Source organism: Pelodiscus sinensis, chromosome 6, assembly GCF_049634645.1.
Source record: "Pelodiscus sinensis isolate JC-2024 chromosome 6, ASM4963464v1, whole genome shotgun sequence".
NCBI classification, from domain to species: domain Eukaryota; kingdom Metazoa; phylum Chordata; order Testudines; family Trionychidae; genus Pelodiscus; species Pelodiscus sinensis.
In genome coordinates this window covers 89088889-89102687 of record NC_134716.1, presented here as the reverse complement: position 1 = coordinate 89102687, position 13799 = coordinate 89088889, and the positions used below count along the sequence as shown (strand labels likewise).

The window sequence follows — 13799 nt, the reverse complement described above, 5'->3', positions numbered from 1 at the left end:
GAGAGAAACTGCAGAGGCACAGTAGGGATGTAATAGTCTAGTCAATTAACCGATACTCTAGCTTACAGGTTAATGCTATAGACGCATTTCCTTCCCCATCTCCCTCAAGTAAATTTTTTAGCAGGCTGGCCAGCAACGTGGCTCAGTCCTGGTTCATGCTGCATCCGGGACCTACTCCCGCTGCAGCTCTGCATTTAAAGTGTATTAGGAGGTTGTTGGGCAGGCAGGCAGCCCGGCTCAGTTCCAGTTCACGTTGGGTCTTGGAACTCAGACTCTCCCTAGACTGCGACTACTGCCACCCTGCACTCCTTCCTCTTTATGAGAGGCAGCAGCACAGGGCGACAGGCAGCCAGTCCACAAGGGGACCTGATTTTTAAATTGGCTCCCCTTGCAGATCAGCTCCTGCCTGGCACCCCGCGCTGCTGCGTCTGATACAGAGGCGGCAGCGCAGAGTGGCAGAGGGCTCCTTGGGAATGAGGCCATAGCTCACTGGCTGCCAGCCACATCCCCGGGGACTTTAGAATAGTCTACTATCCAATAAGAATTCATGAGATTACACGACTCTTCAATTATTCGATATTTAACATACCTAAGCCGCAGTGAGGTTAGTTCTTAATACATTTACAAAGCAGAAGCTCAGCGTCTGTGACTGGGCGCAAGCCGGGAATCAGCTGATTCTTGGCTTAAGTCCGGTCCCTGCTACCTCTCTGCCTCTGCTGCCTCCCATGGAGACATTGCTGGAGGGAATCGGCTTTTAAGTTGGCTCCCCCTAGCACCCGCTCCTGCTCCCCCGTCCTTACTGCCTCGGCTAGAGGCAGCAACCTGGGGGGCGAAAGCGACTAGTCGAAGGACTAGTAGATTAATTGGCTTACATTTCTAGTCTAATATCATTCATGTTTAATCTACTATGTTTAAAACTAGCTGAACCATTTTTCATTGTAAAATAGCACATAAATAAGCATCTTTCTGTGAAGGATAAAACATTTATAATACATTTATAAATCCCCTAAAATAGCTCCTTAGAGAAATTGATCGTTAGTTAGGATGAGGGTGTTGTGATAGCATTTGGCACCATTTAAAAAGTATCTGAAATAATTCCTGTCATTAAATGGTTTATCATTGAAATACAAGGGAAAGTACATTTTATTTCTATAATGGAAGTGTTCACAATACCGGATACCTTGAGGAGTTTACCTGGAACTTTGTACGTCATTTTTATTAGGATGTAAAATCTTGTATTACAGTAATCTTCCGATAATCCGGCACCTTTAGGACCCAGGGGGTGCCGGATTATCAAATATGCCAGACTATCGGAAGGGGGGGCTTTGAGGGGTCTGAGGTGGGGTGGGGGGGATGCCACCCCAGACCCCTCATAGCCCCCCTTCCGATAGTCCGGCTCTGCCCCAGGCGTCCCTGATTCAGCAGCTGCTGGTCAGTTTCAGCAGCGGCTGAATCGGGAACGCCTGCGGCAGAGCAGCTGGAGTGCTGCCTGATGGTCAGGTAGTTCTGACCCTTGGCACGGCGAGACCAACCCGGCAGCATCCCAGCTGTTCTTGGGGACGCCTGGAGAAAGAGCATCTGGGGTGCTACTGGGTTGGTCCCGCAGCGCCGCTCCTCGGTGCTACGGGACCAACCCGGCAGCCCCCCAGCTGCTCTGCCCCAGGCTTCCTGGAGTCAGCCGCTGGTCAGTTTCAGCAGCATCTGAATCAGGACGCCTGGGGCAGAGCAGCTGGGGGGCTGCCGGGTTGGTCCCACAGCGCCAAGGAGTGGCGCTACTGGACCAACCCGGCAGCACCCCAGCTGCTCTGTCCCAGGTATCTCCAAATCAGCCGCTGCTGAAACTGATCAGGGGCTGATTCCAGGAAGGCGGGGCAGAGTTCTCTGCCTTGGGCTTCCTGGAGTCAGCCGCTTGTCAGTTTCAGTAGCGGCTGAGTCGGGGACACCTGGGGTGCTGCTGGGTTGGTCCCGCAGCCCCGAGGAGCAGCGCTACAGGACCTACCTGGCAGCACTCCAGCTGCTCTGCCCCCGGCTTCTCCGATTCAGCCGCTGGTCAGTTTTAGCAGCGGCTGAATCGGGGAAGCTAGCGGCAGAGCAGCTCCAATGGTCCGGCTGCCCGGACCACTTCCGGGTTCCTGATGGTGCTGGACCTTAGGAGTTTTACTGTGCTTCAGCAGCAATGGTGCAGCACATTTTACAAATACCATATAGTAAATTCTGGATGCCGTACTTTACATCTTGCACTCGCTTCTTTCAAACTGTTTTTTTGATTTAACACAAATTCATAGGGATCGGGAGAAGAAGTTAATTAGGAAACATAATTTCCAGCACATTCTGCAGATCAAAATAAAGGATATAACTTCAGAACTTCAAGAGCAGCTTATTTAATTTCTGTGGCAAATTTGATTGATAGCATTATATATATGAAACATCAGCCTAAGAATTTCTGATCCATATGGTACTTGTATGCTATTTTATTAAGGAAAGGCGCTGTGTATCTCAAGGTTATATTCATGTACCATACAGCAAAAAAATGGATTGGTCTGTGTGTATTAGTGGAGGAAATGTGTTCAACCCAAATAACCTGCTAAAACAACTTATTTTTGCCTCACAGTTGCATAACATAGATGCGTACTATACAGGATGTAAATCCTTGTTTAAATCTTTCAGTTTTTTCTATACTAAACAAATATAATTCATATATATATGAGCTAAAAGAAACAAGCTTCCTTTTGGAATTGTTCATTTATTGGAAGGATGCTCATTAATACTTGAGAGAAAAGTACAAAGGCGGACAGATGTTCAAAATTTTTTCAGTGTGTTCTGTGTTTGTTCATTGTTAATAAATGAACCGAAAAAATCTCCACAAATCATACGCTTTGTTCTGACAGGTGTTCTGTAGTGCTGAGCAACACTAGTTCTACAGTGTTATTTTAATTCATTTGTTATTTAATCCTGATAGAACTCATACAGTATATGAGATTAGGATTATGTAAAAGGGGAAAAATGTCAGTGGTAAATGGATAGCATAGGCCAGTGTCAATCACTCCTGTAACACTAACCCAGGCTTACAACATTCCTTTTTTACATGAGAGAACTTGGTGTAGAGATGAGTTAGCATGGGCGACTGACAGCCTGGGATTCTGGTCCTGATTTTATTGTAACTGTCAGTGACACTGCCACAGACTTGTGACCCTGAGCATACACATAATCATATGTATTACAGTTTTGTGGGGCTATGTCATGAGCTCCTTATTCACAATATACTGAGTGAACATCCATCCTGATGATTGGAGGAGAAAGACAAGTTTGGAATTTGAGTAGTGGTGGAGTTCATAGACAGACTTTTAGAGGATTGGAAGGTGGCATCAAAATGTTGAGATTTCCAGATCTGAAGCTCTATAAATAACACTTCTATTGGGTGTTTGTACCTGATATCAAATTCACTGTTTTCTTAAAAAATATTTTTTCCAAAATACCTGATTTGTATTAAAAAACAAACCCTCTTTTGTTCTGTTTATACATTTTGTTATTTTGTTTGTGTTTTAACATACTTGATACAATTGTACTCCAGTCATGGGCACCGAAATGACAGGTAAATGTAACCAAAATCCATAACAGTTGTTCTGTGACTTGTCTGTTTGAATGTGTAAGCTCCATATTGTCTGTATGTAGGTCACATGAAGCGCAAAGGTTAGGAATATTATTATCTTATAAATGTGATTTCTGCCAAAGATATAATTTTAGCTAAAATGTGAGTTTTTCCACATGTATTCATAACTCTTAGGAATTTAATTTCTAGTCTAATTGTTCTTTCCTCTTAATGATAATAACCTACTGGTAATTTGTATTGATTGCATTTCTATTATGGAAATAACCATTCCCATTATATTTTGCTTTTAAGTTGTTTTTGTTGGTTACACTACATTTCGTAGTATCATGGTTTGTGTATTGGTTGCATGTTTTTATTTTGTTCCTCATTAATTCGCATTTTCTGAATCTGTCAGCTATTATTATTTCCTGTATTCATTTTGTCAGCGAGTACAAATTGAACCTTGCTTGTCCCGGCACTCTCCGCACTGGAGTGGTCTCAAGCAAGGGAATTTGCTGGACCACGGGAAGTCAGGCATCTCGGCTCTCCCAGGGCTCCCCTCCTGTCAGCTGCCCTGGGAGATCCCAGAGACCTGACCTCTCTCACTGGCACCTCTGTCTGGGTCTACTGCCCCCAGCCCACTCTGCTTCCTGTCCCCAGCCCTGCGTGGGGCAGCAGCTGCTCCTGAGGTTCCCCAACTCCGGCTCTGCACGTGGTGGTGGCGGCACCTGCCTCCAAGGTTCCCCAGCCCCGTTCCTGGCAGCAGCTACTCCCAAGGTTCCCCAGTCCCAACCCTGTGCATGGCAGGGCAGTTGCTCCTGAGGTTTCCTGGCCCCACATGCAGCGGCTGCTCCCAGGGTTCTCTACCCCTCAGGTCACTGCCCCTGCAGGCTGCCACTGAACAAACTGGCTCTGTTCCCAGCCACTCTCAACCTCTGCAGATGGGCTCTCTGATCTATCAATATCTGTGGTCCTGCCAGACCAGGGATGTTGTCGGACCAGGGAGTCTTGGACAAGAGAGGTTCAACCTGTATTAGTGAAAGATCAGTATTAGGGATGAGGCCATTCACTTTCGTGTTATTTCATCTAATTGATTCTGTTAGAAAATTCAACCTTACATAATATTTGTTCATCATGGCCCCTTGAGAAAGTTTACTCTCTGTTGAGTAACCTGATTGTATCATCCTTCTAGAATGCAGTGCTATAGAATAATAGTTTCCCAGGTATATCTGAGTAACAATTCTGCAGCGTTCTGTTGGATTAACCTCAATTTCACAACAGGACTGATGGACGCCGCTGGTCCTTGGCTTCTCTCCCATCTTCTGGCTATGGTACAAATACACCCAGCTCAACAGTTTCAGTAAGTGTCAGCTTTATTTTCTAGATAGATTTCAGCTACATACAGTGTTTTCTCAAACAGGCCACCATGTGAGAAATAAAATATAACATATGTCTTTTGACAGCATAGATAAGCTATGCATTAAATGATGTGTGGACAAGCAAGATATGCACATTTTCGGAACTGGGATTTCATTTGTGATGCAAAACTATACAATCACCCAGTAGTGGTAGAATGTGCACTGTGTTTGATTTATTGAGACTCCCGTACGTATTATGGCATATGCCCCTTTACATAGTGCTAACTTTATTATGTATACTACATACAACAGTTGGCATTGTTATCTGTGTACTTGTTATGCCCCACACTTGTTTTTAACTATAGACTGTTTATTTTTTAGGCTAATCTTGTCCTTGCCCTTCCTTCTCAATATACATTCTGCCTAATTTTGACAGGTGCCCATTAATAAGCATCTCTTAGTCTGTCCTCCTCCCCCCCCCCCCCCCCCCGAACAAAGGGTTTATGAAGGTTAAGCTTATTCTTGTTGACTTCAAAACAGTTTGAGGAAATGTAATAGCTGAAAAATAACTCCTCAACAACACTGATTTTGCTCTACACTGCACCCCTCTAGACACACGCCTGCACTCATACATCTTGCTTTTACCAAATAACTTGTCATGTTTAGGATTAATTCCCTTAACCACTTTCCATCGTGCACATGGGCGCTTCCCTCGGAATTCAGATGAACAGTGATTTGCTGTGCTCCATGAAAATGCACTTGACAGAAAAGAGTTTGTCAGCCAGTAAGTAATTGCTATAGCAACTCTGTCACTCACCATTATAAGAAACACACATACCTAAAAATTGGAATGTAGAAAAACAGCAGGAATGTGTTATCAAAACAGAATTTTAATTCCTAGTTATAGGAAGGTTTTCTTCCTTGAATATACACAATTTTAAAACTACAGTAAAACTCCATTAGTCCGGCATCCATTAGTTGCGGGGGACTGCGGCCTATAATGGCAAGGAGAAAGGAGGGTCAGGGCACAACAGGGAGGCAAGATCAAATCAGTATCTTAGATGCCTATATACAAATGCAAGAAGTATGGGTAATAAGCAGGAAGAACTGGAATTGCTAACCAATAAATACAACTATGATATCATTGGTATTACAGAAACCTGGTGGGATGGGACGCATGATTGGAATGTTGGTATGGACGGGTACGGCTTGCTCAGGAAGGACAGACCGGGAAAAAAGGGAGGAGGGGTTGCCTTGTATATTAAAAATGTACACACTTGGACTGAAGTGGAGATGAACGTAGGAGATAGCTGTGTAGAGAGTCTCTGGGTTAAGCTAAAAGGGGTAAAAAACGAGGGTGATATCATGCTAGGAGTCTACTACAGGCCACCTAGCCAGATGGAAGAGGTGGATGAGGCCTTTTTTAAACAACTAACAAAACTATCCAAAGCCCAAGATTTGGTGGTGATGGGGGACTTCAACTATCCAGACATATGTTGGGAAACTTACACAGCGGGGCACAGGCTATCCAATAAGTTTCTGGACTGCATTGGAGACAACTTTCTGTTTCAGAAGGTTAAAAAAGCTACCAGAGGAGAAGCTGTTCTGGATTTGGTTTTAACAAATAGGGAGGAAGTAGTTGAGAACTTGAAAGTGGAAGACAGTATAGGGGACAGTGATCATGAAATAATAGAGTTCATGATCTTAAGGAAAGGTAGAAGGGAGACCAGCACAATTGAGGTAATGGATTTCAGGAAGGCAGATTTTGATAAGCTCAGAGAACTTGTAGGTAAGGTCCCATGGGAAGCAAGATTGAAGGGAAAAACAACTGAGGAGAGTTGGAAGTATTTCAAAGGGACGTTGTTAAGGGCCCAAAAGCAAACAATTCCGCTGTGTAGGAAAGATAGAAAATATGGCAAAAGACCAGCTTGGCTTAACAAGGAGATCTTGCATGATCTCAAAATAAAAAAGGGGTCTCATAAAAAATGGAAACTAGGACAAATAATAAAGGATGAATATATCAAGCAACACGGGAATGCAGGGGCAAGATTAGAAAGGCAAAGGCACAAAATGAGCTCAAACTAGCTACAGGCATAAAGGGAAACAAGAAGACCTTTTATAAATACATTAAAAGCAAGAGGAAGACCAAGGACAGGGTAGGCCCACTGCTCAGTGAGGAGGGAGAAGCAGTAACAGGAAACTTGGAAATGGCAGAGATGCTCAATGACTTCTTTCTTTCGGTCTTCACCGAGAAGTCTGGAGGTGTGCCTAACGTAGTGAATACAAGCAGAGAGAGGGTAAGTTTAGAAGATAGGATACACAAAGAACAAGTTAAAAATCACTTAGGAAAGTTAGATGTCAGCAAGTCACCAGGTCCTGATGAAATGCATCCCAGGATACTCAAGGAGCTGATAGAGGAGGTATCTGAGCCTTTAGCTATGATTTTTGAAAAATCATGGCAGACGGGAGAGTCCAGAAGACTGGAAAAGGGCAAATATTGTGCCCATCTATAAAAAGGGGAATAAGGACAACCCAGGAAACTACAGACGGGTCAGTTTAACGTCTGTCCCAGGGAAGATAATGGAGCAGGTAATTAAGGAAATCCTATGCAAACACTTGGAAGGTAATCAAGTGATAGGGAATAGCCAGCATGGGTTTGTGAAGAACAAGTCATGCCAAACTAATCTGATAGCTTTCTTTGATAGGATAACGAGCCTTGTGGATAAGGGAGAAGCGGTGGATGTCATACACCTAGACTTTAGTAAGGCATTTGATACGGTCTTGCATGATATTCTTATTGATAAACTAGGCAAATATAACTTAGATAGGGCCACGATAAGGTGGGTGCATAATTGGCTGGATAACCGTAGTCAGAGAGTTGTTGTTAACGGTTCTAAATCCTGCTGGAAAGGGATAACAAGTGGAGTTCCTCAAGGGTCTGTTTTGGGACCCGTACTGTTCAATATCTTCATCAATGATGTAGATATTGGGATAGAGAGTACGCTTATTAAGTTTGCAGATGATACCAAACTGGGTGGGGTTGCAACTTCTTTGGAGGATAGGGACATAATTCAAAATGACCTTAGCAAGTTAGAGAAATAGTCAGAGGTAAACAGGATGAGGTTTAATAAAGAGAAATGCAAAGTGCTCCACTTAGGAAGGAACAATCAGTTCCATACATACAAGATGGGAAGCGACTGTCTAGGAAGGAGCATGGCGGAAAGGGATCTAGGGGTCATAGTGGACCACAAGTTGAATATGAGTCAACAGTGTGATGCTGTTGCAAAAAAAGCAAATATGATTCTAGGTTGTGTCAACAGGTGTGTTGTAAGCAAAACTCGTGAAGTCATTCTGCCGCTCTACTCTGCACTAGTTAGGCCTCAGCTGGAGTACTGTGTCCAGTTCTGGGCGCCACATTTCAAGAAAGATGTGGAGAAATTGGAAAGGGTACAGAGAAGAGCGACAAGAATGATTAAAGGTTTAGAGAACATGACCTATGAAGCCAGGCTTCATGAACTGGGCTTGTTTAGTTTGGAAAAAAGAAGATTAAGGGGGGGACATGCTAGCGGTTTTCAAATATCTAAAAGGGTGTCACAAGGAGGAAGGCGAAAATTTGTTCCTCTTGGTTTCTGAGGACAGGACAAGGAGTAATGGGCTTAAAGTGTAGCAGGGGAGGTTTAGATTGGACATAAGGAAAAAATTCCTAACTGTCAGGGTGGTCAAATATTGGAATAAATTGCCAAGGGAGGTGGTGGAATCTCCCTCTCTGGAGATATTTAAGAACAGGTTAGATAGACATCTGTCAGGGATAGTGTAGACGGAGCTTGGTCCTGCCTTGAGGGCGGGGGGCTGGACTCGATGACCTCTTGAGGTCCCTTCCAGTCCTATTATTCTATGATTCTATCCAATGCTCCGGGACTCCTGATGGTCCGGCACCATCAGGAACCCGGAAGTGCTGGGGCAGCCGGACAGGCTTCCCCCAGTCAGCTGCTGCTGAAATTGACCAGCAGCTGAATCGGGGAAGCCGGGAGCAGAGCAGCTGGGGTGCTGCCGGGTTGGTCTCGTAGCGCTGCCCCTCGGGGCTGCGGGACCAACCCGGCAGCACCCCAGCTGCTCTTGGGGATGCCTGGGGCAGAGCAGCTGGAGTGCTTCCGGGTTGGTCCCGCAGCGCCAAGGGACCGCGCTGCGGGACCAACCTGGCAGGACCCCAGCTGCTGTGCCCCAGAGGTCCCCGATTCAGCCGCTGCTGAAACAGATCAGCGGCTGATTCCTGGAAGCCCGGGGCAGAGCGGCTGAATCCCGATGCCTGGGGCAAAGCAGCTGGGGTGCTGCCGGGTTAGTCCCATAGTGCCGCCCCTCGGCGCTGCGGGACCAACCCGGCAGCACCCCAGCTGCTCTCCCCTAGGGGTCCCCAAGTCAGCCGCTGCTGAAACAGATCAGCGGCTGATTCCAGGAAGCCCCGGGCAGAGCAGCTCTGCCCCGGGCTTCCTGGAATCAGCCGCTGATCTGTTTCAGCAGCGGCTGAATCAGGGACCCCTGGGGCAGAGCAGCTGCGGTGCTGCCGGGTTGGTCCCGCAGCCCCGAGGGGCAGCGCTACGAGACCAACCGGGCAGTACCCCAGCTGCTCTGTCCCAGGCGTCCCCAAGAGCAGCTGGAGTGCTGCTGGCTTGGTGCTGTAGCGCCACCCCTCGGCGCTGCGGGACCAACCCGGCAGCACCCCAGCTGCTCTATTGCAGGCATCCCCAATTCAGCTGCTGCTGAAACTGACCAGCAGCAGCTGAATCAGGGATGCCTGGGGCAGAGCCGGACTATCGTAAGGGGGGGCTATGAGGGGTCTGGGGTGGCATCCCCTCCCACCCCACTCCAGACCCCTCATAGCCCCCCCTTCTGATAGTCCAGCCCCCCTTGGGTCCTAAAGGTGCCGGATTATCGGAAGTTTACTGTAATTCTAGTTTAGTTTCTTATATTCTTCTTCTCACTTGCCGTTGTACAATGTTGTATGCTGACAAGAATGGGTGAAATCTTGCATGTTCCCAGCTTCTGGAAACTTATCTAGCACTGTCGTCATTGTCTAAGCTATCTAAAACTGTATAATGGATTGTATGGTGAGCGGTTCCTTGGTAATTCATGAATAGGTCATATCTTATTTATAATTATTAAAACAGATGTCCTTCTAAACACATACATGACATTGAATTAATAGTTTCCAGTTGGTGGAAAGAAGTCTGCCATTTAAATAATTAAGTGCAAATTTTCTTGAGTAAACTACCAGTATAAAAATTGTTCCCTGAATTTTTATACATTCTTCTGTCTGGCTGATTTTTTCTATTGATTCCCTACTGTTGATGCAGCTTGCACAAGAACCAAAAACTGCTGATTTTTAAGAAATAGAGGTGTTCTTTCGTAGCTTTTGAGACGTGACATGTTCCATTAGCATTAGTCACTCAAGCTGAAGACAGTGAACATAATATTTGAATCAAGGAGTGAAAACTTTAACTGCTGCTGTTCTGACTTGTTTTACATGTTGGCTACGTCTACACTGGCATCCCTTCTGGAAAAGGGATGCTAATGTAGCACGTTGGAATAGGCAAATCCACGGGGGATTTAAATATTCCCTGCGGCATTTGCATTAACATGGCTGCCTCTTTTTTCCGGCTTGGGGAAAAGCCGGAGAAAAGCGCCAGTCTAGACGTTATTCTCCGGAAAATAAAGCCTTTTCCGGAGGATTTCTTATTCCTACTTTCCGGGGAGAAATCCTCCGGAAAAGGCTTTATTTTCCGGAGAATAATGTCTAGACTGGCGCTTTTCTCCGGCTTTTCCCCAAGCCGGAAAAAAGCGGCAGCCATGTTAATGCAAATGCCGCGGGGGATATTTAAATCCCCCGCGGATTTGCCTATTCCAAAGTCTACCTTAGCATCCCTTTTCTGGAAAGGGGTGCCAATGTAGACACAGCCGTTTTGTCAAGCTCTGAAACAGCATGTATTAGACACACTCATTCCTTGGGAAATTTTTAGAAATTCATGGAACCTTGGAGAGACTGGTTCACATGCAGTAGCTTATTCTTTCTGTGATACTCCTTACTTCCACCCAAGTATAAATACATCTCTGAGTTACTGTGAATCTCCTCCTCTGCCTTGAATGCTTCTACAGTTTGGGGATATGGTATCATAATAGCTAGTATAAAACTTTGAAGATAAATTAATTCCTTATTTAACACTATAGATATGTTTCAGAAAATGATCGTGTTAAATGAAAACATGCTATGTGGGGTCAATTTTCTCATTGAAAATAATGGAAAAGGTGGGGGTTGCGTTTCAAGCGGTGGTGTCTATTAGGAGTGGGACATAATGTTGAGGGAGAAAGGGGACTGGGTTACAGCAGGGAGGGAAGGTGTTTGGCTCTGGGGAAGGGAAGGCGAGGAGAGGGGAGGAGGATTGGGTTGGGAGTATGCCCATGTAATTGGTGTGCCAGACCTGCACTGCATCCAGCGAGGGGGAGTCAGCGGGGAATTGTGCAGCGAGTGACGAATCCTCCGCCGCTTTGCAGGAAGGTGGGGGAAGCCCCACGCAGCCACCAGTAACGGGCCAGCTGGGGAAATCGTGTTATTCCGGGAACGGTCATGTAGTTCAAAAAACGTTCCCTAAAAAAAATCGTGCTATCGTGAAAACGTGTTAAGCGGGCGCGTGTTAAATGAGGAATTACTGTACTTGTGATCTTTTAAGATCAACTAGAGGAAAAGGTAGGTAAAATCTGTAGTACATCCCATTGATATCCAAATAAATGAATTTCACCTTGTTATTGTTATCTCACTACATTTTCTTAACCTTCTTAAGCTGAAACTGAAGAGAATAAAGTGACTAGTTTAGTGGCAGTTTAAGAGAGTATTATAGTGACATATATTTTGGTCCTGTGGAAAAGGTGAAACTAGGCAACTGCTTGGCTTGAAAAGTTTGAGATGAGGGCTTCTGCAAAAGTAGCTTTCAGGGCACAAAGTCCTTGGTGTGCCATATCATTGGGAAGACAGATGTTGCTGGGCCAATTAACATAAATGAAAAACTATCATCACTATTTGTTAAAAATAACTGAGAACATGGAAAGTAAAGCAAAGGAATGCAGGGCTCCCACCCTTTGCTGGTTGCTTGTCTTCTTAGATTGAAAGTTTTATGGAGTGGGGACTTGATCTTCTTGGTAGTATACCATGTGGCACTAGCTGAAGATCTGCCTCCCAATCACTGGTAAATAGCATTTAGGTGGTTGCAGTATACCTTATATAATACATGTAAATATGACCTGTAAATTCTGAAGTAATTTTGAAGCTACTTAATTTAAAGAGCGCCTATAAGTTTCAATTCATTAAGAGATTTTTTTTTTTCTGAGAGAATGGATACATATGATTGAATTCTAACTTTCCTGGAAAGGTCCTTTACAATATCTCATTTAATGGCCTACACCCTTTCACCAGAACATGCAAACCCTCATGTGCTACTTAGGGGAGGGGGCAGTAGACTTGTCCCTTCTCTTGTTTTGTCTGGATTACATGGCTCCATCGCTGAATCTTCTGAATTTGCAAGTTGTTCTTTCCAAAATGTTGTTTTTAAGAGAAGCACCATATAGGATAACTGCCCTCACCAGTTTCAAGGTCTCTTCTGATGTCAGGAAGGTAGAAAGTAGTGGTAAATATGCAAGCATACATGAGTTGGCATTTGAAATTTGTCATACTAGAACACCTTTTGACCAACACAGTGTCAGGCACTTTTTCAATGTAGAAGGGTCTACACTAGGATTATGCCATGCTACTTAATATGGTATAATGTAATGTAATTTTCCAATGTAGGCATGCTCTGAGAAAGTTAATCCTTCCCAAGAAGTTCTGCTTGAAGATGCCTGGGAAGATCTAGGCCAAATAAGTGTAATCACCCTTTTTGAGTTCCCTAGAACTATATACTAGGAACTGGGGATCTTCACTTCTAGCTTTTAGCTGCCAGGAAATCCTGAAAGTTGGCTAGCTGCTTACTATGCTTAGCATCATGGAGTGCTACCTGTACATGGTACTTAGTGCAGAGCCTCTGCAGTGACGGAGACTCTCTCACTTCAGAAAATACTTGGGATTGTGAGGGTACAGAAGCTCTGTCTCTTGTCCTCCAAAAAATAGAAGATGCAGGGGTGGTGGTGGTGGGGAGGAGGGGGTTGGCAGATAGCCCTTGAAGACTCGTGCGAGGTAGTGGAAAAACAGTAAGGAATGATCTCATATTTTGAAGCTATGGGGAGACTGTAAGGAAGGATTTCAGCAGTATAGAAGCAGTATATCCCAGTAGTGTTCATGGAGTTTGCCATGCTATAGACTTCTTCCTCCCATACTGGCAAGGCATAAGGAATCTCAGATTCAGTCTCAGTGGAGCAGAATCAAGATTCAATGCAAACATTTTGCACAAGCCTAGATGCAGCACAATGTAGAATATGTGTGTGTGTGGCATTGCTATCATTTGTATTTGTGCTTGTTTAAGTGCAAGCAAAATGTGTACAGTATAAATAATGATAAGTGAAGAACTTCATATCTTGGAAGAGCTTTTGTTAGACTTATCCGTTCACCCTCCTACTTTCTTGGTCTTTATCACGTGAACAGCAGTAGCTGAAGTCCGGAGATGCAAACACAATTTGATGTTCATTAGGGTTAGCTTCCAGCAAGCATGAATCTAGTTTTCTTTCCCTTTCCCCTTGTTTTTCCCCCATTTACTTCCTGTTTATTCCTAATATACATAGTATTATTTTCAGATATTCTTTAACCAGTCATTTTACTGAAATTCAACTAACCAATTTTAACATTTTAACATGATTATCTGGCCAATTATAAT

The 13799-nt window shown here is 44.6% G+C and overlaps 1 protein-coding gene across 8 annotated transcripts in view; it reads left to right on the top strand.

Moving 5' to 3' along the window:
* Window positions 1-13799, top strand: part of MAST4 (microtubule associated serine/threonine kinase family member 4) — a 443735-nt gene that overhangs the window by 336075 nt on the left and 93861 nt on the right. For all 8 annotated transcript variants that reach the window (XM_075932353.1, XM_075932356.1, XM_075932354.1 and 5 more), the window contains one exon: window positions 4871-4949. In XM_075932353.1, coding sequence (XP_075788468.1) covers window positions 4871-4949 — 79 coding nt within the window. The remainder of the gene's footprint in view (window positions 1-4870; window positions 4950-13799) is intronic.